The sequence below is a fragment of the Labrus bergylta genome, chromosome 6, assembly GCF_963930695.1.
Source record: "Labrus bergylta chromosome 6, fLabBer1.1, whole genome shotgun sequence".
Taxonomy (NCBI): Eukaryota; Metazoa; Chordata; class Actinopteri; order Labriformes; family Labridae; genus Labrus; species Labrus bergylta.
In genome coordinates this window covers 28,646,573-28,673,661 of record NC_089200.1, presented here as the reverse complement: position 1 = coordinate 28,673,661, position 27,089 = coordinate 28,646,573, and the positions used below count along the sequence as shown (strand labels likewise).

The window sequence follows — 27,089 nt, the reverse complement described above, 5'->3', positions numbered from 1 at the left end:
TCTTTTGTAAAGTGTCTTGAGATGTCATGTGTTATGAATTGGTGCTACACAAATAAAAGGTTGATTGATTTTGAGAACTTCTGAATTGCAATGTGATTTATGGATTGATTTTTAAGATGAAGACCACAGCGGTGTCATAGCATTTAGTTTTGGGGGGTGTGATGATTGTATATCACTTTAAATGGCCTCTGTTTTAGAGAGGAGAGATTCAACTCAGACTGTTGTCACAAACACCATGGACCACTTCGTACATCATGGTGGGCTCAAGTGGAGGGTCCGCTAAATTGAGTGGCATCCAAAACCTCAGAGTGTGTGTTGGTTGTTAACGCAACAATTTGTAACTTCTCCACTTTAATAAAGTCGTTTCAGAGTCAATCTGATAGTTCAACAACCTTCAACAAGAAGAATCGCGTCTCTCCCATGTCCACAGATCGCCTCGTCATCTGTTTACAGCATGATGTAAGTTTGGCAGCGGGCTTCATGGCACTTGCCAGTTAGCCAGTTAGCCCGTCTCGACACTGTTTGATACAATAGCTGAGGCTAAGAGGAAGATGACAGTGACGGATGAAGCTTTTTATTTATTTGATTCTGAACCATGGTTACACAACGTTCATGTAAGCTCAGTGGCGAGGAAAGTTCGTCTTAAAGCTCGCCTCTTTATCTGTTCTTTACACCTTAATGAAGCTGAGACTTCAGAGTTTAGAGTGTTAGTGGGGAGGGTCCACTTTGAGAATGGCCTCATGCGTCTCTGTTCTGTAACTTTTATAGTCAACAGGGTGTGTCTATACACACACACACATACACACACACAGCTTTGTTTTACCATTGGATAAAACCAGCCAGTCAGAGTGTTTCTCTGTACGGGCCCCCTCACAGCACAGACCTCCATAATGGCTCCATTCAGGCGACTGGGGAGTTGTTGAGTGTTTCTCTAATAACAGAGCTCATGGAGGGCTGGAGGTGACTGCAGACCCTCGGGACTCAAAGTTTTAGTGTGATGACATAACTAGTTTTCCTACTGCTGCAGGTTCCTGTTCAAAGCCAAGTTCCAGCTTAAATTAGAAATGTAAGTAGATTTGTATCAATCAAACTGCTTTAACTGATCAAAAAAATGTATGGCGAGGCTGCAGATGTTTTTGCAAAATCGTTACCTTCCGATCATCTTCTATAGTTTTTTAAATTCATTTTAACATTAGATGAAATGGCTGCTTAATGTGAGGAGTCTGACCGGTAAATATTCACAAAAATGTAATCTGTCCCATTTATCAATCATAAATGTGTCGATATTGGCGTTGGGTGTTATGGTGTCTTATGTGGCGGATATGAATACTTGCAGTAGCTCAGTTACTTGGGTGGGGAACCAGAGGGTCGCTGGCTCAAGTCCCGGACCATAAAAAGTTGGACTGGTTGCTGGAGAGGTGCCAGGTCACTTTCCGAGCGCTGCTGACCCCCAGCAGCTCAGGTGTGCTCCCTGTGTAGCAGCCTCACTCTGATGTGATGTATTAATGCATGTCCACAGGTCCTGTTTGTGCATGTGTGTGTTTTATGAACCTATGTGTGTGAGAAGCATGTCTCCCAATAATATGTGTAAAACTAGAATTTCCCTCAGGGATTATTGAAATATGTAACAATTTAATTATAATTTAAATTAAATAAAATAAAAAAATGGATCTGTTTTACTTCAGTTTTCAGCAGACCGGTTATGTTTAAGAGAACACGTAAAGATGCTTTTAAAGCTCAGCTTCTGTCCAGATCCAAATGGCAGACAGTCACAGTGAGACATTAACTGTTGGTTATTTCTTAATTTGACGTTTGACGTCAATGACGTTATGACCTGCCTGTTTATTGTTTTATTCTTGCTGTCATTGTAAAGCATCTTTTTGATTTTGAAAAGTGCTCTACAAACTGTTTAAAGCTTATTATTGCATGCTGAATCCATGTTTGCTGGAGATGTTAGTAAGCAGCTTTATTCTAAAAAGACAGCCAGATCAACTTAAAATGTGATTTTCACATGTGATCAGTCTTCATCGGTGTCTGTTTGTCGTCTACACCCTGAAGTAGCTTCTTAAAACCAGTGACTTCAGGTTGGAAGCGCCCCCTGTTTAGCTTTTGTGCTAATGGGGAAGAACTCCTCAGGGAACAGTTAACACACAGCCCTCGTTTATATGTTAGGTGGATTTTCCAATTATCAGTGGTAGGAAAAATCAACATTGTGTAAAGTTCCACCTGTGTGTCTCTGTTTCAGCAGCTTTTTGTTACCAGGAAACCTGCTGTTCATGGAAACACTGTTTGTTTCTTTACCAAAAGGAAAATAGTTTTTGTTCGTTTGTTCGTTGCATCCGCCATCTTGTATTTCTGTAGTCTGTATTTTTGATTTTATTTTTCCAGTCTTAACTCAGGAGATCCTTCCCCCTACCTCCTTTCCAACAGGGAATACTATGACGGACATATATGAACAATTGTAGTGTATGAGTGTGTATGTGTGAAAACAGGGTTTAAGCATTTGATGTCAAAGATTGGTCCCTGTTTGTCCTGTAAATTTAACTTCATTTCAAATAGAGACACACTTTGGATTTATCTTTGTTACGGTTATTTTTGTGTTTTAATCCCTCTGATTTCATTGGCAGTTTCTTGTGTGAATGTGTCCTCTCAGGTAAACCTAATTTTTGCATGGTGCTATATGTGTAGCACTATATGTGCCAAGCTGTTGTGTTATTAGAGAGATTACAGGGCTGCTGATCAGAGTGTTGGCTGCTGTGTCTGTGCCAGGAGACGATGAAGCCGGTCTGTCTGTGATCTCTCCTCCTGCCAGGAAGATGTCCAAGACACACTCAAAATAAACATAGTCATATTAAAAGAATTTAAGCAGTACATTGAAATAGATAGATGATCTGTACTCATACATTTAGCTGCATATTTTACAAATGCAGCTTGATAAGTAAAATAAGATTTGGTGATATAAATGCATATAAAGGATACCAAAATTTTAAACTTTTGATAGGAAAAAAAACGTAAAAATCAAACAAAACTTGTTCACATACCAAGGCAACAAAAATATGTCATTGGCAACAAATACTGGGCAAATACTTTTTTTACTACCAAAAGCTGCAGGCGAACTCCTGCAAACTGTACAAATTTGTTGGCAACATCTGGTACTAATACTAAAACTAATGTTTCAAACAAATTTATGCAATTTGACAGTTCTCTCTCTCTCTCTCTCTCTCTCTCTCTCTCTGGGTTCGATCATTATCATGCTGAACCATTTTGCAAATTCCCTCCGAAAAAAGTTCATTTTATGTTCTTTCTTTTTTAACTTTACACTTCCCCTTTTTTTTTCAGGAAGCTCCAAAGGGAAACGCCAGAAAAAGATTGTCAGCCGGACCCAGAACTACCTGAACCTGTACGCTGCAGATGGCCTTCGCACACTGTGCATTGCTAAAAAGGTAACAGGGATCCATAAAGCTTCTCAGAAGTGTCGATCAAATGTTCTTTCTCTCATTTCGAAGTCAGACGTGTGTGTGTGTGTGTGTCTCAGTGGCTTTTCGGCTGGTTGTGTTTGCAGATGATCACATGGACCGGCCCTTCTAAAGTGCCATTCTCCGTGACTCAGTTGCAATCTGTGCCATTTTCCCAGGCTGTTAATTTATGCCCACACAAGCCGGGGCTCATTATATCCCTGCTAGTGCAGAACCTGTCACCAAAGCACTGTGATAAAACACCTCCTCAAGGTCTCACATTCTCCTGTGGGTCCTCCTCTGGCATGCAGGCAAAGAGGAGAGGCTGCCTCACTGTTACATTCCCCCCTTTACTCAACAGATGATGGTGTGTATCTGTGTTTGTGTGTCAGATTATGAGCAAGGAACAGTACGCATGCTGGCTGCAGCGCCACCTGGAGGCAGAGACGGCCATTCAGGGGAGAGAGGAGCTTCTGTTTCAGTCAGCTCTGCGACTGGAGACGAACCTCCAGCTTCTGGGTAACTGTTGGATTTATTTTTTGTTAAAGCATCCAAAAAACCAGCCTAATTTTGAGAATCAAACGAATGGTGATCATACTAAAAACATAGTGATAACTGATTAACTTTGGACGTTTTTATTTGATATGCATTCATCAAATAGCCTTTCACACAGCAGAGATGGCAACCACATCATTTAGTCTTTTAGAAGGTAGATGATGTCTGACAGAGAAAAAAGGGGAACTGGGGGCAAGAAACAACAGTAAATGGGGACTCCAGTCATTCTACAAAGAAAATGAAATTATGAACATAAATCGTTTTGAAGGATGTCAGTTATTTGGACAGAAGTTGACGCTCATCTTGTTTCCCCAAAAAGGCAATGGAGAGACACTGGTTTATAACCAGAAAAGTTTTTATCAGTGTTTTCACTGGATTTAATTAGTTAACATGTTTTAATGAGGAGTCGTCCTCTGTAGATATTTTGACTCCTGATAAAAACTTTGTAAACAAGCAAAACAGAAGGAATCCAAACCTGAAACTAAACTCCCAGAAACAAGCTAAGCTAATGATAGCAGAAGCTAAGCAAGCAGCCCTTCCTAAGAACTAGTGTCTGTTGAAGAGCATTTTAGACAGAATTAAAACTCCTTTATTTTGTGTTTGTTAAACATTTTGATTATCTTGACTTTAAAAGAAAGAACACGGCCTATAAATGTGTGATCAACTACTACTTAAGCACATGTTAAACTTTATTCTAAAGAGTTAATGTTTGTTTAGTTTCTTGTGGGTCCTTTCATTTCTTTGTTAACACTTCAAACTAGCATTATGGAGCTATATATTGCAATAAAAGTTTTGATCAATAAAGAAAAAAAGGTTGTCCCTTGACTAGGGCTGAGCACGTTAACGTGTTATTTTCGCGTTAACTCATTGATTAATTATCGCAGACAATTATTTTATCTCGCATTAACGCAGTTTTTATTATTTATCTTGCTAAAAGTCTGTTGCTCACTGGCTTTTATTTTATAAAATTCCATCGTGAGCGAGCCTAGTATGTTGCTTACTGCTGCGCATGTCTGCTGCGGCGCTCACAGGAAAGAGGAAACAGTGTTGCCAACTTGGCGACTTTCTCGCTAAATCTGGCGACTTTCCAAACCCCCTTGGCGACTTTTTTTGTCAACAGAACTAGCGACAAATCTAGCGACTTTTTCTGGTGTTATTGGAGACTTTTTTGGTGTAAGAAACTGACATGAAAGCACATATTGCTCTGCAGTTACTGTCCTCAACGAGCAGCGGGTGCTACCATAAGCCCCTCCCAAAAGCACTCAGGCTGTCAGTCTAGCCTCGCACAGCAGACCCAGCTGCAGTCAGAGAGCAGAGAGGAGACCCACACCACTCTGCGTCCAGACTGCAACGAATGCAATAAGCTTTAGTTTTGTATTTATTTGCTTTGATTACGTTGTTTAAGTTGAGAAGTACATTTACAATAAAAGTGCGCAATACACTGCTTTTTAATTCATTATTGGATTTTGCGTATAACAATGCAATTAATCGTGATTAATCACAGGAGCTCATGCGATTAACGCGATTAAAACCTTAATCGTTGCCCAGCCCTACCCTTGACATATCCCCAAGCACCAGCCTCATCCAGAAAACGAGTAAAGCTGATGGAAATGTTCATAATAATATGGATGTCTTATTTCTTTTGGTTTACTTTTTTTCATAGGAGCGACAGGTATTGAGGACCGACTGCAGGACGGTGTACCTGAGACCATAGCATCTCTGCGTCAGGCTGGCCTGCAGATATGGGTGCTGACGGGGGACAAACAGGAAACAGCTGTTAATATTGCGTACGCCTGCAAGCTGCTGGACCCGGAGGAAGAGATCCTGACACTGAATGCTGATTCTCAGGTGAGCAACTGATGGGCTTTTTCATAGTGAAAAACAAATCCATGGTTTTGAATAACATGGCCAAAAAACTGAATGTGTTTCAAAAACAAAATGGGGCCAAGAATGGAGCCTTGAGGAACACCACAACTCAAATTAGCCAAAAAAAAAACAGGAAGTGTTAACCAGACAAACAGAAAAACGTTCTGTCAGAGAGGCACCAGTGTAATAAGATCAGAGCAAAGCCTTTACAGCCTAACGAAGTCTCCTTTATAAATAGGATAGTTTAATCAAATGTGTCGAAGACTGCATGTAAATTGAAATACAAATATCTCACAGTCGCCTCTGTCTGCAGCCATAAGTATACGATTAAAAAAACAGTAAGGGCTTTCTCTGTATTACGACCTGCTCTAAAACACAATTTATCCCAAAGTTTTATTGTAATGTTTAAAAAATGCTGAGAATATTATTTAACTTTTTATTGTATTCCTAGAAATATGTGCATTTCTCAAGTTGTTGAAAAAAGCATTTTAAATAACACTGTGCTTTTATTGGAAACACCACCTGTTATTAAAACGGTTGGGAAAGATTTAAAGACTAACAATATTGAAATATGTGCTGTTGAAGCATCTGTTTGCCAGATGTGCTGCAGGTTGTCTGAGTTGGATATGAAACTTGACTTATTGACCTGAGCGTGAATTGAAACCCACTCTTTGCCTGTCTTTGAACCAGGAGGCGTGTGCTTTGCTGCTGGAGGAGAGTTTACACTACATCCAGGCCAAATTCCTCTGCAGCTCTACAGACCAAGCAGCCAAAAACTTCCAAAACAACTTTGCACCCTTTGATATCTATCCCTCTTCATCTCCGTCCTCCTCCTCATCCTCCAACACTGCTCCTGTCATGGTGCACAGGCTGGGCCTGGTGATCGATGGGCGGACTTTGGCCTACGCTCTAGATAAAAGTTTGGAGGATAAGTTTCTGGCGATCGCGCAGAGCTGTCGTTCAGTGCTGTGCTGTCGCTCCACACCGCTGCAGAAGAGCATGGTGGTCAAACTGGTGCGGAACAAGCTGAAGGTCATGACATTAGCAATAGGTAAGTAAGTGGACAACACCTAGATTCATTTAAATGATAAATGGACTCTTACATAACTCACTTTTTCTCGTCTTCTGATTACTCAAAGTGCTTTAACTCTACATGTCACATTCACCCAGTCAAACACATTCACTGTGAGAGGAAAGGTGCAAGAGTGTGCGTGCATGCGCATAAATTATTGTTGATAGAGAATAGAAGGGAAGTAAGATGAGCAGATTGAAGTCGTATATTATACAAATCATAATAAATTAGAGAATAAAGTACAATTTACCTATTATTTATTTATAACCTAAACAATAATCCTGAAACTGTCAAACATATCATAAGAAAACATAGAATTTAAAAAATGAAAGTCATTGTAATCAGTTATTTGTGCATAAATCAATGGGCAGTGATTTAATAAGCCTTAACGTACATAATCATACAGCTTGTGACTATGTTCAACCTGCAGCTGTGGTATTCTTAGCTTGAATTATGTGTATTTAACTTCTTCCTATTTAGCTGATAGTCTTGTTTGTTCTTCGATTGTAACATCTGCCGCTCTGCTGCCAGAAGACTTTCACACTTTTTAAACAAAAAAAAGTAAACAAAAACAAATTGTATGACCCAGATACAGTGAATCTCCTGTTTGTTCCTCTTCATTTATGTCAATATAGTAAGACTAACTCATCACACACACTTTCTGCACCCTCGCTGTGACTGCTCAGTCAAAACAAAGTTATTTTGAGCTTCCTTTGGTAATTATAAACTCTGCATTAATTACGCTGTGGTAGAACAGAGGTGACATGAGGATGTCAGAGTGACTTATGAACGTCTTTTCCCTGTTTTTCATTTATTTGTTCCTGCTGCTCTCAGGAGGATCCTGTTTTGCAAACCGAGCACTTTCCTGTCATTGGGATGTTTGCAGTAAAGTGGGAGAAACACTGCAGCTCTAGTGAAGCTCTAAAATCTATCGTCTCTCTTATCTTAGCATTTTAAGAAAGAGCATACACCTTTTGTTGTCTGTTGTCTACTAAATAATGATAATTATGATCTTCATTTTAAGAAAGGCACACTATGCCCCTCAGAGCTTGAATTTATTTCCTTTGCATGAGAAAAAATCTGCACCCAAGTATCAAAGGACTTTAAATACTCATTTGTCATTATTGTCACTTAATACAGAGGTTCACAACCTTTTTTCCTTAGATGATTGTAGTTAATCAATGCTAATCTTATTTTGAAAACCTCAAAGCAGATAAAGGTCCCTCCCTGAGCTCTTCGGTGCCCCCCCCCCCCCAGGTTGGGAACCACTGAGGTAATACTCCGGTGCTGCAGCACTGTGTTAGGAGAGATTTTGTCCGCTAACACAAAGGACTAATTTGTGTTTGAGCACTCTTCACCACCTTTCCCTCATTTTCAGTCATGCTTTCTATCGTGACAACAACAAGCCCCCTCTGTCCTCCCACACTTCATCTCCCAGTACACCAGCTGTTCTAAAATAAAAACAATAAAATCCCAGCCCTGAAAAGGAGCAAAGACCAAAATCAGTCCTCCTTCACCTCTGCAGCAGGATTAACCCTGCCTTATCAAAGGGACAGCCTGGTTAAAGTTGAAAATAAACAAAAACTTCAACTCGTATAATAGTAGAAGTGTTAGTACAGAGCGCTCTGTTTCCAAACTTCTTGCTGATCTGCTGCTAACAATGTATTTTCATAAACCTTAAGAATATGTGCTTAGTTTCTCATTCTAAGAGGACTTTTTTTTCTCTCTTACAACATTAATCTCAGGTGACGGGGCCAATGACGTCAGCATGATCCAGGTGGCCGATGTGGGTGTGGGCATTTCAGGACAGGAGGGCATGCAGGTAAGGAGAAAACCAGGCCGGACCCAACAGTAAAGGGAATAATAGATAAAAATATGATTTAAAAAAAGAAGAGGAATGATTACGTTGTGGGCTGTTTAGAGGTAAATACGTTATAGAAGAAGACGCAGCCTCTGGATTTGAAAAGTGAAACCAACATAAAAATGCCTCAAAGCTGCGTTCTCTTTTACTTCCATCATGAGGGGACACTAGGGCTGGGTATTCCCACAACCCCACAATACGATACGTGTCACAGAGGCCACAATACGATACATATCGTGATAAACATTGTTTTTGGATAATGACCATGTCCTTCACAGAATTCACTACAACAGCTGTATTTTATTGTTGAGAATAACAGCAGAGGCATATTAAGGATCATGCACCTTAAAACACTTCACAGGGGTGCAAACTTGTCACCTTTCGGCGAAATTTGCCGTTTTGGATCCCAATTTGGTCATTTGTGTGATTCATTTAGATCTGCAATAAAAATATTTGGAGGTAAATCTGCGACGCGAGCTGTCATGCTTCTTGCGGCCGGCGAGCACGGTCCCGTGAACGTTAAGTCGTTTCCGATTGCGGTCAGAGCGGTCTAATTGCTCAACACGGCCGGAAGTACTACCGGACCCTGCAGCCAATCTCGGCACGAACCCGTCCGCATTCCGAAAATCTCGGGGGTGCACAGCTGGGCGTTCAGATCCTCCGCGGACCATTCTAGCGCCAACCGCGATTGCGCAATATCTTCACGCCGACCGCAAGAAGCATGAAACCTGATTCAATGAGTCTCAATGTGCAGCACATGGCTAATTTACATGACGTTATTTTTCCATGATAACACTGTGGAAAGATTCGAAGTCTGGTTAGCAAGCCAGCCTTTCATTAAACATACTGTCTGATCATATTTACCGTTTGGTAGACAGAGGTAAAGATGATGAGAGGAATGTGTGATAGCTTGAAGGTAACTTCATACAGCTTTCTGGTTCATTATTATCTCAGTGTCAACACATGTAATAAGAGAGGGAATACAAACTTAATGAGAATCAGGAGGAGCAAAACATCAGGTTCATATATTGATAATGTTACATATTTTATGATAGAAGATATTTGAAATACTTGATGATTGTATTATGATGCTCTCTCAGACTCTGCTCTGAGAGCTACTTCCATAGTGACTGCCCTTCACATCACCCCTTAGTGGAACATGGTAAGCCCTGTTCTGCAAATTCATCCCATTTATAAAAAAGGGACTCAAGGTTGGGAGCACAGGTTTTTCATGTTTCACTGAAGCTTTATCAAAAAGTTAAAACAGAACATAGATATCAACAAGCAATTGTTTTTTTCTTATTGTTTGCACTGCTTCTTTAGAAGGTCTGAATGCTAAAATCATCTGTAAATTCACAATTTAAAGCTGATATATATTTTTTTTAATCTTCCTGGGGGGGGGGGGGGCACATGCCCCCGGACCCCCCTAGGGAGTTTGGATCCATGTCACCTTTTTCATCCCTGATGAGTTTGCACCCCTGATTTCAATTCAGGTCCTCGGAGATCCTAGAAATACATTCAAATATTTAAATCCCAGAGCTATGACTAATGTGTTATAGTGAACTGCACAATAGGTCAATTGTCTTTCATAACTGTCTTCACAGCTCTGCAGCCATATCCATTCTGTAACATCTGCATAAATAGATGTATTTGCAAGGAGCACATGACGATACATTGCCATGTAGATGTTTTGGAGCACAGCCCTAGGGGACTCAGGGGTTGAAAGGAGTCCAGTGGTATAGAAAACAGTTAGAGCTTACTTCACATTAGAATTCTTCTGTGATTAAATCATTTTCGAAAGTTTTGAATCCTCTTCAGTTCAGGATTATTTTTATTTTATAAGTTTGGGATGTTTTTGTTTAAAAAAAAATGCAATTAAAACAGTGTGTTGGAGTTTTCCTGCAATTGTTTGGTAATTAGAAAAAAGACATTACCCAACATTGGGTGTCAAGGACTTGTATTTTTGTTGCCATGGTAAGGAAACAGGCATCGATAATGTTTGAAATTCTGGTGTCACGACCATCCTGTTAGAGTTCCTGGGGGGTCGAGAAAAGTCCAGGAGATAGAAGTAAAGGGATTAACTTCTTTAACATAGTTGATGGGTTTCATTACTCTTAAGTGTATGTTGTAACCCCCATGCATACACATCCTTTAAATTGTATTGCCTGTGTGATGCTGAGTCAGGTAGCTTGTCCTGCGTCCTGCAGCGAAGCAGATCATTTGATGGTTCTCTTTAGTCTCAACTCCTTTCACCCCGGCTTCTCTCCACCCTTTAAGGTCAAAACCAAGGCCAAAGTAGACGCTGTCAGCTTTGCATAAAGAATGAAATAAATCCGCTCTGTTGACCCTCCCCCCTCTAATTTCACTTAAGCCCCCTGTTCCAGAAAGGTGATCTTGCAAAGCGATGATGGAGATTCCCAATTAACTTCCAGGAGAGGCTTTGGAGGCGCACTGCTGTGTAGCACATCTGTTAAAGTCTCAGTATCCTGTCCTTAACGGGGGCTGCTACATTAATCACTGTTAATCAAATCCCCTCCTAATGAGACAGCGGTCACTCCTCAGGACTCCGCTCTGCACCGAGACTCACATTTCAGCACACACACACACACACACACACACACCTCGTTATGATTAACACACCTTTCTCTTATCAGAGCGCTCTCCCCCCCGTGTAGTCGTTAGCGGGGCCCGTTATTAGAGTGCGGCAGAAACTAAATTGCTGCAAAACGAGGCGTCTGCTGTTCTTCTTCTTCTTGTCGAATAATGTTGACACTTGAGGGGTGTCATAAAGGGTGAAACAGCGCAGTTTAAAGTGTAAGTTATAAACCCGGTGTGACTCCAGGGAGGGTTTTGTTGTTGGATGTTGATGGATGGGACTGACAGCGTCCTGCTGCTGTAACAATCAATCCCTAAAGGTGCACAAACTTGTTTAAGGGTTATTGCTTTGGAAAGATTATACCCACTAAAGATTCATTAAAATGAGGCCGGCGAGTGCAGCTACTTCCTGCAGATATTTCCTCATAGCTGCAAAACGCACGTGGGCAGGAGGGGGAGAGAGAGTACAGAAAGAAGAATGTCCTCTCTTTGTGTATGTTTTGCAGGCGGTGATGGCAAGCGACTTTGCTCTCCCGCGTTTCCGGTATCTCCAGAAGCTCCTGCTGGTCCATGGACACTGGTGCTACTCTCGACTGGCTAACATGATCCTCTATTTCTTCTACAAGAACGCTGTAAGATGCTTCACCTCTGTTTCTGTTTATCTGTGCAGACACAAATGTCCTCCATAACGCTCTCCGGCGGTGTATTTCCTTGTTTTTTTTTCTGTCCCGTCTCCTCGTGTGAATCCACCACCTTATCTCTTGTTCCCACAGATGTTTGTGGCGCTCATCTTCTGGTATCAGTTCTACTGTGGATTCTCAGGTTCAGCCATGATTGACCAGTGGTATCTTATCTTCTTCAACCTGATGTTCTCCGCCTTTCCACAACTCATCACCGGCACGCTGGACAAAGACGTGTCAGCAGAGACTCTGCAACAACTACCTCAGCTCTACGTGAACGGACAGAACTCAGAGGTCCGCTCAGCTCCCGTTTTTATCTCTGTTTCCCTTTTTATTTTACGTGTAAAAGATCTGTGCTTCAGAAAGAAAAGGAGAATCTAACACAATTAATCTAGCATCATTTCTACTTTGGAAACGTAATACTCACATCCAAGTTGTTCACCTAATAACTTGGCATCATATCACAGAAAACGTTATGTGTGGATTCATCTGTTTTAGGATTACTTGTGTTTATACATATTCTAAAGTGTCAACATTTTTAAAGACTACAGGACAACAAAGATGCTAAGAAACCCTGACTATCCATAAACAAATGAACAGTATTTTACACACAAATATAAATCTAGCCCCGCAAGGATATTCTAAGTTGCCTCTTTTTATCTCAGATTTAGAGATGTTTTTGTGTGGAGTGTTTTATTTTCCATCTGCTGAAACAAAAGGCTGATTTGACTTCCTTCAGAGCTCTCAGTCATCTCATAGTTTTTTTTTTATCTTTCCATAGATTTAGATTTAGCTTGGGATGTTTTTTTAGTTGGTTGAGTTGTCATCACCTTTGAACACATCTCTGCTCTTTTAAAGGACGTTAGAAATGGCCGCTAGTGTGTTAGTTATAGACGCCATATTCTAAACACATTAACATTTGTGGAGAGTTTGTATGTTTAGAAATAAGTGTTGAATCAACAGCACCCCAAATCCTGTTTGGATTCAGTCAACAAGTCGGCTTTGGACTAATTTATCTCTTCAACTATTGGACGGTCTCAGAGAATTAGGATAACTGAATTTGTGTGTCCCTGACTCTCTGTGTCTGTCTGTCTCATCATCTGTTGGATGAGTTTTCATCAAGTTGTGCAGGTATTTTTTTGTCATGTGAGGGCAGAGTCTACGAAACAGTTTGAAACTAGTAGAGGGAGAGAGGGGAATGACATGCGGGAAAGGAGCCACAGGTCAGATTTTAACCCGGGCCACCCGGTTGGAGAACTAAAGCCTCCGCACACGGGGCGCGACCTAACTGTCGGGCTATCTGCGCCCAAGACCCACTGTTTTTTTAGTTTTGTTTTATTGCTTTTCTAGTAAAGAGAGCCTCTAACTCAGCAGACTCCCATTGTTCTTTACATTGGGCCTTCAGGATATGAGAAAAAAAAAGATGTGCGATAACATTGTTCAACATGACAGTTCGATGACAGTATCTGACGACGATGACAATATCAGTAGGAAGAAAAGACAACATGGTGATGACGGTAAATAAACAAATAATGAAAGAGTCCATCTGAGGTACATTATAACTGACGTCTTTCTGCCGTTTGTCATGTTCTACACAATGTCTGTGTTTGCAACATGTTCTCCTGAATGAAATCCAAAAGACATCCAAATTGGCACTAATGAACCTGAGGCTAGCTAATAGTTAGCTTAAGCTTCATCTGACTGCATTAAAATGTTTGTGCACAGACGTTCTACTCTGTACTCATCCAGGTCAAATGTAAACATGCTGAGTGAGAACGTTTTTTTTTCTTATTATTTCAATAAATGAAGACTGTTGCTAATGTGTTTATCACGATGATGTTGACACTGGGATGATTTGCACAGTCCCTAAAATGATATGTTATTAATTAATAATGGTATGAACTCCACCTCTGCTCCGTCACATCGATGAGGCTCATGGCTGTATGTCTTTGTTTTTCTCCTGCAGGAATATAAGCCATACATGTTCTGGATGAACATGATTGATGCCTTCTACCAAAGTCTGATCTGCTTCTTCATCCCGTACTTTGTGAGTCTCTTTTTTTACTTCCCTCTTCACTCAGTTTTTCCATGTTGCTTTTTGACTTACTCATCATTTCCACTCTGACTGTCTCCACCCTGTTGTCTTCTTCTTCTCTTCAGGCCTACGCTGACTCTGACGTAGATTTGTTTACATGGGGAACTCCCATCACCACCCTCGCTTTATTCACCATCCTGGTGCATTTAGGCATCGAGACCAAAACCTGGGTAAGACGCCTCATTTTAGACTCAACTGATGACTCAATGCTGGCTTTGAAATGCCCTCAAGTGCTGCTTTTTCTCTCTGAGACCGGCTTGTCTTTGTGTGAAGGCTGACAGGCACATGGATGTTTAACTCAAGCTGATTAGATTGAACGAGAAAGCTTTGCAGCTCCAGAGACAATATATCAGCCTGACAGCGTCTCTGCCTCCGCCAACCTCCTCTCCAAACTATCTCCTCCACATCTCAGCACACCATCACCTCACACTGATACACAGCTCCAAAATACTTGCTCATGTTCCTCCCTTATGCACACACACACCTCCCGCCTTGGTTTTATTCTCAGGTATCCACGTGTGCTTCTCGTAAACTGCGCTGCAGTCTTGGTCATGAGCCATTTTATATTTATGACCCTGCACTGAATGAGAGTCTTTTCCATTATGCCAAGGCTGTAAATTCAGTCTGACAAAATGTCCTTTTCACCAAATACCTTCCTGGACATGATGGCCTCTTGTTTCAGAGAAGGATTCCGAGTGTTAGAAGGCTCGACTGAATTGTAAACATTTCAAAATGCTTTGTTTTCTGCCTTCTCTTGAAAAGAATCCATGCATCACAGGGAAACGGCTGTGAAAGTCAATTAAAGGTGTAGGAGGTGACACCAGGTAACGGTCTTTCTCTCCCCCTCCCTCCCCTTACAGTAGCTGTGAGGCTGTAATTAATTATCTGCTCCTGTGTGTGTGTTCTTGTATGGATTTGTGTGTGTCAGGGGAGGCAATACCTTCTTGAACAATTGTGTGTAATTCCATTTGTCAGATGTGTATCATCAGCCTGTCAGCTCCACAAAAGCCTATCTGTGGCTCATGTTTTTAGTCTAACTGCCTCAGCTTGTTAAAAAGCACATGATGATTTATCTAAAAACAAAATATATTTCAGTGCTGACTTCTCATTAAACAGATATGGTAGGATATGTATTTCAGAAACTTAAGAAAAAAAATGTGTGTCAAATATATTTATATCTGCACTGCAATTAATTTAGAAAATGTAGTGTCAAAAAATATTTTTTTTTTCCTGAATTTTTTGTTAATTTAAAAAAAAGAAGAAATGTCCTAATATGTGGTGCCCAGGACTTCTATTTGTGTTGCCATGGTATTGAAAAACAGGTTTTAGCTGTGTTCAGCAGAATGCCGTTCCAAGCTGTGATATATACCCCCCCTGTGATGTTTCACCTTCAATCTAAATGCAGAAGTGACCCCTGCTGTTCCCGTCTTTGGAGGTAGTAACGGAGGCGTCGGAGGCGAGACCTCAGGTCAGCTGAGCCGGGATGGGAGCGCAGCGCTGTGTGTGTGCGTGCATGTCTGACTGTGGGTTCATGTGGACCTCACCTGAAACACAATGTGAAGTCACATACTGGGACAACAGTATTACACCGTTGCGGAATCAATATGGATTTACATTTATGGTGATGACAGCTGAGCGTAGTTTCTGCACTTTTGCAAAAAAAGATTGGTCTGAAAAGAGCTAGTGATATCCTTTGATTTTTACTAGAATATTAAAGAAGTTTACAAATCTCATATTGTGACAACCATTTAACAAATATAACCCTGAACCACATCCCAGCCACAGTTCAACACTTTCACAGTGAAACATGGAGTGCGGGGTGGATTTAAACTGAAACATGACTGACTGGCAGAGTCCAACAACCACAAGGCGGTAATTTGTATTTGAGCAATAAGTGATAAATGCTGACATTTGGCTGCACTCAGGTTGTTAGTGTATTTTTTTAAAATACTTCTTCAGACTTTGTGTGATTAACTGTTTCTATTCTGCCCTGGTGGATGGTATCAGGTCAAGTTTTACACATCCTCAGATTCCAGCAGTGGTCAAACACATTTTTCAGAATCACATCATAAAGAGCGGCCAACAGTCAGATCATAAAGGGAAGGCAGGTTGATTTATTAAACATCATTCTTACATAGAGCGGTTCAAAGTGAAAAACAAACATTACTAAGAGCATTCAAAATACATGACATTAAGCAAAAATAATGCATTAATGTTCTAAATATGTTTTTGTATAAATAACTCCCTTTGTACTGAGATTGTCAGAATTGATGTTGGTTATACACGTTCTTGTGAGATGTCAGGAAACTTTACAGCCTAATAACAAAGCTAATGACACATTGATAATGTTAATTCTGGTTATTAAATATGAAGCTTTGATGACCTCTTTCCCTATTTTTCTGTTAAGTCTCCAAACTCCTCTAGCCTACTTGAGACTCATGTATAACCTGTAGGAAGTACATGGATAATCATTTTCCCTAAAGCTCTTGTGAGGAGTTCCTAGTTGATTATGAAACAGTCTGAGATTAACACTGATACATCTTCATGACCTAGAAAGGCAAATGAGACCAACGGCGAAGAGACTAATTATCTTTAGTTAGTTATTTTTAATGTCTGAAACCTCAGGCGAGGGGTTTGAGTCAAAGGGATTAACATCAAGCTGCAAATATAAACTTCATTTTCATTTTCAACAGCAAATATTATTATAGTGAGTGAAATGTTTAAGATTTTTCTTGTTCAAAAACACCACTCTCCTGTCTATGTAATAGACAGGATCAGCAAAAGATAAAATTTGCCAGTTTGTCCGCAGGGGGCGCCAAAATCAACACAAACTAAAAGTTCCTCACTGGCAGTTAAACACCTGTCAGGTTTTTGAGACCTGTGAGTCATTTTTTAGCTCTGTAAGTCAAAAGTCTTGAGGATTTTCATCACCAAGTGAGCTAAGGCTTTTTGAAAAGGAGGGTACTTTTGGAAAAAACAAAAAATCTATTTAAAACTTTGTTAATGATGAACACTGACGTTCCCTTTCAGTCCATTCACTCGGTACAACACAAACAGTATCACACTCCCGCTTGGACTGAATGAAGGTACCTCTAATCACGCGGCAGATGGTCTGTGATGACGTATGTGAGGGTCCGCCTTCATATGAATTCAGCCGTCATCACAGCCAATTTGACTCAATTTGACTAACTGCCCTTGTTGGTGTTAACTGCTGCTGTTGAGTGCTAATTTTGAGCCTGTAAGCTTTGTGTTTCGGGATGAGCCCCAAGGCTAAAGCAACAAAGTCTTCCGTTCGCCCCTGTTTTAAGGGGTGCGCAAATTCTCACTCTCTCTGCTAGGGCATTATCCACACGATGCCTATTTGTCTATAAATGGCAGGCGTTCGAGCAATGAGGAACGAGGAATGTCAGGAACGAAATGTACTCCCATTGCAGAGTTCAATTGTGGAAGTTTTGACATTCCTTCAGGAGTTGCTTGTTAAAGGTCTGTTCTTGGCAGTTTTATCTGCCTGTCATGTTGGCTTTGATGGAGTGACGCCAGGCGCACGCCCACTTGCCCTGGGTTTCTTAAAGGGAGTTTGCTGGCTGAGGCTTTTGGTTGAATTGATCATCCCCTCATGGGATTTAGCTTTAGTGCTTGATGACCTCTGTGGTTTCCCCCATATGAATTTATGAGTCTTCAGATGTGACATTTCTATCATAAAAAGACTGCACATATCTTTTGTTTTTACATTTACGCAGCCACTTATTCCCATGTGGACAGTCAGTCACTCTTTCCTTTATACTCGTTTCATACAGAATTCACTCTTCTTTTACACACATCTGGCCAGAAATTCACATTTTCTCTTTCACACATATAGAAACGTACACACAACGACATTGGCCTTTACATAACAACAACAAACAATGTTTTCTTATTCACCCTTATGAATCTGAAACAGAGTTAATCTGTTTATTGTCTTCTAACTCCCTTACTACACATCACATCTACTTAACGTAGCTCCAGTTTAAACCGACTGGATATAAATAGATATGTTAATAATACCCATCTTCATAGAGACTACAACACTCATACTTTACATTAAGAACTAGTCTTTTTCTGTGTTTCAGTTATGAGTGTGAAGCTTACAGTCTGGCTTTATTCTCAGCGTAACTTTTTCTCTGGGTCAGAGAACTATTTCTACTATGCCACACTGGGCATTTCACATAATAGCATTCCCTCTTGGCATAAACACTCAAAGGTTTGTCATCCTTGACATTCCACCACTCTCTGCATACTCAGGCCTAATTCTTCATAAGTTTACACTTATAATTTGCTTATTTCTGATTCGTTTTTTTTCCTATGTTAATTTACTGAAACACACAGCGTCCTCTCCTCCCTTCTGACTCTCGGGTCAAGCTGCCCCAGCGAGGAGAGAGATTCGGTGTGTGAGTGGACCGCAGATTCACAGCCAATTGTTCTGTTAAAATTTTTACCATAATATGTAGGTTCTTTTTGGAGAATATTTAGACACCTATTACGTCATCTGAGGCATAGAATCAGACTGCACATATACATGTTGGTAAGATAAAGCTCCTACCTTTTGTTGTGGCCACTGTGCAGTGTCACTCCAGCCCTGGATGCCGCAGGTGTCTGGTCACTCTTCCTAGTGTGCTCGCAGCGCATTATGTAGAAGAGTAAATGCTCTTGAACAATCAGACAGAGACTATGGCTTGTGAATTGAGGATCTGTTTATTTCTCCTGGAGCAGTTCTTTTATAGCATCCCAATCATCCTGTTGTGGGCAATCATCACACTGGGAAATTAAAACATGTGTGCTATATAAAGACCATTTCCTAGAAGTTTCTTGGCCGGACTACTGGTCTATTGCCAGGAAAGGGCGGGTGGGTATGTGTGTATGTGTATCAGAACATGACCGAATGACCTGGCTAAAGTCAGTGGTTAGATTACCATTGGTTTGTGCCGGTTGCTTACCAGATTGTGTATTTCTGTTATGATTCAAACTTTCAAACTACAACACTTCTTGCTTTGATCTCCACAAAGCAATTTGGGCGACCTTCATGCCGTACCTGTGCTTCCCTTCTCCTGTACCCAGTTCACTTCAGATGGTTCCACTATCCCCGAATGTGTAAATGTAAGCTGGGCTCTGAGATGTTCTGTGTCTGCAGAAGAAGAGCGGCTTTTTTTTTTCCCTGCAAAAAAAAATACTAAGCGTAAATATTTAACTAACACGATGCCTGTCGACTCTAGTCTGTCGATATGAACTGTGGATTTTCAGGCTGTAGCCTCAGTTTAATTTCATTCTGCATTTTTGTAAAACATAAGTCAAAGTGTCCTTGTTCTTCCCTCTCTGCAGACCTGGATGAACTGGCTGTCCATCTCCTTCAGTATTTCTTTATTCTTCACCGTGGCTCTGTGTTACAACGCCTCCTGTCCCACCTGCTACTCCCCCTCCAACCCGTACTGGACCATGCAGAGGCTGCTGCAGGACCCCCTCTTCTACCTGCTCTGTCTCATCACACCAGTAGCTGCACTGCTGCCCAGGTATCCTGCGCTGTATTTCTAGCATTTTGATTAAACACTGAAGCCCGTTCCTCTCATATTTTATGAGCCGTGTGTTCTATCTGTACCAGATGTGTTTAAATGTTTATCCCGAGAGTCGGCGTTCAGCTTTGGAAGAGCGAGAGTGTCCTGACGTCTGCCTTTGTTTTACTTTCCAGATACTTCTACAGGGCGTGTCAGGGAACGCTGTTTCCCAGCCCGATTCAAGTCGGGAGACAGTTGGATAAACTCCCCGCAGAAACTCGCAGGAACATCCTCAGCCTCAGCAGGGTCGAGGTGGGGTCGGCGCTCAGCCCCAAGACTCACTTCCTGTCCCTCAGCACACCCTCCTCTACAGGCTGCAATAAAAAAGACCAAAGGAGCTTCCCCGGCTCCAACACATCACAGGGGCCCGTTTTACAAACAGACAACCAGGCCAGGAGACGGGGGCCTGCAGACAGCGAGAGGGACCTCTACACATTTGTCCCATCGGAAATAGACACTCTTCCTTACACCAAAGATGCTCCAAAGCTCTCGGAGGAGCCGCAGCCTCCTTCCACCAGAGACTCAGAGCGCTTAGATAAAACTTTAGAGGCGTCAGATCTGAGTCTGTCCGGCTGGATCACCTCCACACCTCTGCTCAGCCAAACAGACTGCATCCACCTGAACCTGCCCCCCGACGGAGACACCCCGTGTGTCAGATACACGCGGGACTCGGAGGAAAAACTCAAGTCTGAGCAGATTATTCAAAAAGCACAGAAGACAGAGCAGGACACAGAACAGTCGCTGCACGTCACGACATGATGTCTTAAGCATTTTTTACTCAGACTCCAATTTGCACGATAGTTTTTTTTCAATCTAATTTTATTGTATTTTTCAAGGAGATTCTTTTATAAAATATAGAAAAAGGTACTTTATATTTTGGATGCGTAGAGGTAAAGATATGTTTGAGATTTAGGAGGTGGAAGAACTGGATCTCCTGTTCTTTTATCTTCTGCGGATTTTTATATTTCACAAAGATGCATCTCAGTTCTTTAAAGAGGAGGAGGAGCAGAGTCAGACATTCCACTGTTGGGTATTTGGGAGTTTTTGTTTCCTCTCTAAAATGGTACTCTGTTCTTTCAGTTCTGACTGGGATCAGATGCCACTGTGGCCTTAAATCAATGTCCTTATCCCAGAGAGGAAGATTTGTATGTTTTATAGAAACATGTGTCAGTGCAGATTCTCAAAGAGTTTTATCTTTACATAAGTCTGAATATAGTGGCATTGTCTTGGTGCACGTTTCAGTGCAAGCCTTTTTTTTTTTTTTTCCAGAAAGTTTAAAAAGCTGAAAGCTCGTTTTATAGATGTTTTTTTTCTCTCACAGTTCATTCCACTGAAAACTCCAATAATGCATTCCAAAGATTCACCTAATCATTTTTATTTAAGTTTGAATTCTGCAGAATTCTACCAGAAATGATGCTGTTTGAATGCATATGTGCATGCAGGTGTGTTACATTGTGTGTGTTTGATTGGATCTGTTTCACAGTTCATGTTTAAAGAAGAGTTTGGCACTTCGGTAAATATGCTTATTTGCTTAGAAAGAGTTACGTACATGAGGAGTTGAGATAAATGTAGCTGTCTGATAAAATGGAGGTAGAGCTAGGAAATAGTGAGCATACTTAACATTACGACTGAAAACATGAGACAACAATAGAAGCCTGGTTCCATCCAGAGGTCACAAAATCCAACTATCAACCCATGTGATGTTCATTTATGTTAAAGCTTTTTGTTTATCTAACTCCCAACCTAGAAAGAGCCCAGTAGTTGTAGTTTAAAAAAATGAACATATAACATATTTATTAGTGAGATTTAGACGTGCTGGTGGTCAGTTGTTTCCTTTAATGTAGCTCGACTAACTGTTTCTCCCTGTTAGCAGTCTGTGTGCTAACTTAAGCTAACTGTTGTCCTGTTAGCCTTGATAGCAGCTATCTCGGCCTCAAACTGCCTACCTGCGCCTCTAAAGCTCGCTAATTAGGATGTTTTCTTGTCTTTCAATCGATAAGGTAACCTGCAGAAACACTCGGAGGTCACTGCAGCCAGCCACGTGTTGAAAAAGTCCTCATTTCTTAAATCAGGTTTGGTATGGTTTGATAAAGAAGATTTAAAATGTAATTTAGGCAGTTTTTCCCTTTAAAGAAGCTTAGCTAACTGTTTTCTCCTTTCTACAGTCTTTAAACTGAGTCAAGCTGATTGTTGTCTGGATTTAGCTTCTCATTTAAAGCTCGGGTGAGGAGTTTTTCACTGGCTATAAAACAGACTGAAACAGACCTTTATATTACCTGCAATAACAAATAATTCCATAAGCATAGGTATTGATTATTTCTTTCAAGTTATTTTTGATGCCTTAAAGCTCTGCTGCCAAGGGGTAGCTGTCAGAAAAAAACAATATATAGCCGCCTTTTCTGTGCATTATTCACTGTAAAGATTCACAGACTGATACGATTTACTGTGAAGAGAAAGCGACATTAGATTTTTATGTTTTTAACATTTATAAAGGCAGAGGACAAGATAAGTAAAGCAACAAGATTTACAGCTTTGTCCACATGGGGCGCCAAACTCAACCCAAACCAAAAGTTCCTCACTGGAGCTTTAAATATAAAGTTGAGCATGATATACTGAGTATGCGTAATGATAAGATAAAAGAATCGACTAGTTAGCTTTGTCCAAATCTGCCTTCTTACAACTTTGAAATTCACTAAGTAGCATTTTTTAAATTTTCTTTTAATTCATAAAAATTGCCAATAAACCTGCCAAACCTCCAGGATGTGGGCGCACCAGGCTAAGAGAAGTCCCTTCATAAATGTGTTTCTTTGTAAAGTTCAAACAGCAGATGTAACATGTTAAAGATATTCATTTGAAGTGCTGGTCAGCAGGGTTTCTGGGTTTTAGTTTTTTTTGGCGAACAAACAATTTCCTGATAGTAGCTCATTGTTTTTCACAAAGAAAGCAAATAAGCCTGTTTCCATAATGTCAAACTATTCATTGTAGCACTGCACAGTAGGTTGTCAACAAGCTACCATCATGTTTCATCATCTAATTTACTTGAAGGTCATTTTGTATCACTTAATTTCATGTTTTCTCCACAGTTTAAACATTTTGTATTCTCAGCTGAAAAACCAAACACATCGCTGGTGACCAAAGGTTTCCACCGGATGTTTAAGAAGAGGCTTTAAGGTTAGATTTTGCACTTTGAAAGCATTATTTCAGAAGAGCCGTTGAGTATTGTTGGTGCTGGTCCTGTGTATTTGAGAAGAAAAAGAGTGGGACTTATTTCATTTTTTTTAAAGGAAATCATGATGTGTTTTTTTTTCCATCATACACAAACTTACTAGTTCAAGTGTGAAAGATTGGAAAGATGCTACAGTTTGTTGTTAGCATTTAAAGCATCAGCACCTTTAATATTTAATGTTTGTTGTATCTCTTGTGTCGTTGCAGTACATTTTTGTATCATCTACCAAAGAACATTTATATTCCTGTATTTTCTAAGCAATAGTCTGTGCCTTAACACTGGAGAAGAATTACAAATATTAAGAGTTTTGTTCTGATGCTGAAGCTGTTTGAGTTTGAAGATTTTTTCTCTGTCTTTCTGTAATTGTCGATAATATTTATGAGGCTACATGTGATGTGTTTTCTTTTCCTCCTGTCTGGTTTTGCACACGTTGTCTTTCTCTGGCATGTTGCTCACTTTTCTGACTCGGCAGTCTGTCCACTTTGTTTTATAGTTTCTGTCTGTTCTGAGCGTTTGGCGTCACACTTCATGTGGCAGAATGAAGCTGGAGCGTTTTCACTGCTGATTCCAACATTCCCACTTTTGCTAATTCCTCACAGGAACTTCGACGCTCTCTGCACAAAGCCTTGAACATATCTGAGCTCGATTCGCTGGTTTGACAAATGTCTTTTGGTTACAAGATAGGCCTTATATAAGTGAAATATTTCACACTTTTTCTTTTTACGCTCATTAAGAAATACTAATCTGTTAAATCACTGTTCAGTATACTTAAAGGTGTGATCTAGTTATCCAGATTAGATTAAAACAAATGGTTGGAGCGTGCTGGAAACACTGAAAAACTCCAACAAACCGCAACAAGCACCTACTTTACTTTAAGTTTTGTTCAGAGATCCAATTATCCAAGTTATTTGCATCGTGGCGACTTGTGAACAAAATAAAACTGATAATTTAGTATTTATCTTTGCTACCTGTCTGTTCAGAAAAGTGTACTCTTTGCTAAATAAAACGTCTGTCTTCAGTTTTGACATTGACTTTACTTTTGTGAGTACCTTGCCTCAAAGTTTGGGTTAAGGGAGGAGGAGGAGGGGAATTAAGTAAATACAAATATAAAGCTTACCACACCATGGATCTCAAAGCACAGCCTGTGTTTTGTTATTTTAGTTAAACTGTAGATGCTGATTCTAGTGTAATCAATGTTTCTGTCCAGCTGAACCCGGGGGTTTATCTTATGTCTCTATCAGGCAATGGTCGCCTGATAGAGACATGGATAGACATAGATAGACATAGATAGAGATAGAGACATATGATTTCAGCATGATAATCTGGATTCTGGCAGTGTAAGGATCTGTAAGTGAGAGTGAGAATCTTAAACTGGATTCTTAACAGGGAGTCAGTGAAGGGATCTAAGTACAGGAGTGATGTGGGGCTGTTGGTTTGACCTTTTAAGTACTCTGACTGCAGCGCTCTGTACTGACTGACAAACAAACATTTCTTTCTAAATTGAATCACAAATGACTTAATGATCATTAAACCACTCTGAATAAGAGTTGAAACCAGGGATTCAGAAATTGTTAACTGAGGTATTAATACAATTATTTTCTGCTGGGCTTTTATATGATCTAACTTTTGTTTCCAACTTTTAAAGTAATTACTAAGAGGTAAGAGAGACCCAAAACTTTCATTTATAGGTTCAACTAGCAGCATGTCAACTTAATCCTTACATTCTCACTAAAATATGATCATAATTATTATTAAGTTTTTTTCTTCTCGATACTCCTGTGTCCGTGTATAGCTGAACTGGCTGATGTGACTTAATTATCTTTGTGTTATCTGTTTAGTGTTGTAGTTTCTGTTGTAGGAATTCTTGTATTAGTGAGACAGAAAAAGAGCAATAACGTTGTGGGTAAACCACTCCTACGTAACAGTAGTGCAGAATGGAGCCTCACAAAGCCTCCACCAACTGGGAGACAGATGGCCCTGGCTGCAGAAAGCCTTCATTTGTTAATTGGAATGAAAAGTGATGCGTTGCATATCTCTACGGGTGTAAACGAGCGAGTCTTCAAGTCGTCTCAGCAGAAACCGGAGAGGAGAGGCTGCAAGAGGTTTGAAAAACATAAACTATTTCTATAATCCAGCTCGGTGGCAGCTTCATTGGCAGTTCAGGAAATTGAAAACGTCCTGATTTAAGCTTGTTAAAAATAATGTTTCATGAAGCAGAACAAGGCGACTTTAATGAGCAGAATCAATGTAGTTCCTCGATGATAAAATGCAAATCAAACAACATTAGCTCCTGCAGAATCAGTCTCCTGTCTACCTATAGAGCACTGACACGCATTAAAATGAATGAAACCTTTCCTGAATTAAATATAAATCTGTTGCAGGACTTTTATATGTGAAAATTCATTTAATTGCACATGCTGCTTATCTAACACCACTGAGAGCAGATTCAACTTTACCAAAAATAGATTTGCAAAGACTAAAGGTTTGCACTAAAGTTCCTCTCTCACACACACAGTATGCAGAGAAAAAAAAACAGCTGATCAATCGAGCTCTTGTACACTCAGGCTTTGAAAGAGACAGAGGGAGCAGCACAGTGAGGACAGAGGAGTCATCATTATCTGTGTTCACATGAGGAACCTGTTCTCCCCTCAAAGTGCAGCGCTGGTCAGTAATCAGGCCGTCCCACTAAAGGCAGCATCAGCAGAGCTCTGTGCGTCCCCCTCTACCCTCTTTGGGCCCTCAGAGAGCAACATTAACAACCGCCTCAAACCTCCCTGGAAGGCAGATGTTAGGCACAAGCACAGCAGGCGAAGACAAACAGCTGCAGCACCGTGCCAAAGATCATCCGTCTCCTGAAGGCTTCTTATTTCAAACATTTATACAGATGTGACACTGAGCGCTATATTTATGCACAGTCTCAGAAATTAGGAGTGGACATCACCTTCGGGTTTTAAAAAGGGAAGGTAATGCAGAAGTGACATTAAGCCTGCTCTCTCTTTAAAGATCTCATATTATACATAGTTCACCTTTCATGTTGTCAGTCTGGAGAAGCAGAGTCGGTACATGAAGAGTGAAAGGCTAGAAGAGGTTAAAAAAGCTCTAGCAACAGTTGTAGTATGAAGATCAACTTTATTAACAAATTAGACCGATGCATTTCGGCTTGTTGCCTTCATCAGGGTCATGTTGTCAGTCAGGTCAGTAAACTCCTTATTCATCTTATACTGGCATCAGTAAAAAAAAAAAAAAAGTTAATTTTAGCCTCTGCCTGAACGGTTTTTTTCAGCTGCTGTCTCTTTAAGGCCCCCCTCCTCACATGCCCACTTTCTCCTGATTGGCCAGCTCTCTGGAAGCCTTCTGAGTGCAGAATGCTGCAGGGCTGCCGGGGGATGGCAGCTCTCCAGTGCTAAGAGAAGAGAGCCTATGTAAGGGGTTTCAACAGCTTACGTAGAGGCTTGAAGCCGAATTGTGAAATTCTCGGTTTAATTTCTGAGAACTATCATGTGATATACAGAACTTGTCCTCAGATTATGGGCATCCAGCATTGTGACAATCGAGTTTTAAAATGGGGATCAGATACTCGGTCAACTTTAAAGAGAGAAAAAAAATTGGCCTATCTGTGCAGAAAATGAAAATATTTATCACTTCAGGAAACATTTTCCTATTATGAGTTCATGGCCTCATTTACTAGTTACAAGACTTCTTTAAAACAGCATTACGTTCATTTATTAAGATCCAATTTAGACTAGGAAGTGATAAAGCAGAGCGATCAAATCAGGCCTGTCAGTTTGGATAGAGGTGTAACAAGAGTCAGTGGATCCTGAATGTCTTAAGTTATGTTTCCTCTGAGGACCATGAATGTCTGTGCAAGATTTGTAAAGATACATTTCATGGACGGTGGGATATTTTACTTGAATAATGAACAGTTTGTCCTTCTTTTGGAGTTGCTTATCCATGAATGATTATCAAGACTCTCTACAGTTCATCACCTTAGAGACCATGAATGACTGTAAAACAAATCCAATGTGGCGTTTAATCCAATTTTATATATTTCAGTAAAAAAATTAAAAATAAAAGTGTCAACATCTTTAAGGCACTTTTT

The 27,089-nt window shown here is 40.4% G+C and overlaps 1 protein-coding gene across 1 annotated transcript in view; it reads left to right on the top strand.

Annotated features, from left to right (window-relative positions):
- Positions 1–24,015, top strand: part of atp10a (ATPase phospholipid transporting 10A) — a 50,698-nt gene extending 26,683 nt beyond the window's left edge. Inside the window, exons 11-21 of the mRNA XM_065956119.1 lie at positions 3,340–3,443; positions 3,848–3,974; positions 5,674–5,858; positions 6,567–6,927; positions 8,694–8,770; positions 11,911–12,036; positions 12,178–12,378; positions 14,051–14,131; positions 14,245–14,349; positions 19,535–19,722; positions 19,899–24,015. Of these exons, the coding sequence (XP_065812191.1) occupies positions 3,340–3,443; positions 3,848–3,974; positions 5,674–5,858; positions 6,567–6,927; positions 8,694–8,770; positions 11,911–12,036; positions 12,178–12,378; positions 14,051–14,131; positions 14,245–14,349; positions 19,535–19,722; positions 19,899–20,523 (2,180 nt within the window). The 3' untranslated portion in view covers positions 20,524–24,015. The remainder of the gene's footprint in view (positions 1–3,339; positions 3,444–3,847; positions 3,975–5,673; positions 5,859–6,566; positions 6,928–8,693; positions 8,771–11,910; positions 12,037–12,177; positions 12,379–14,050; positions 14,132–14,244; positions 14,350–19,534; positions 19,723–19,898) is intronic.
- Positions 24,016–27,089: the final 3,074 nt, after the last annotated feature.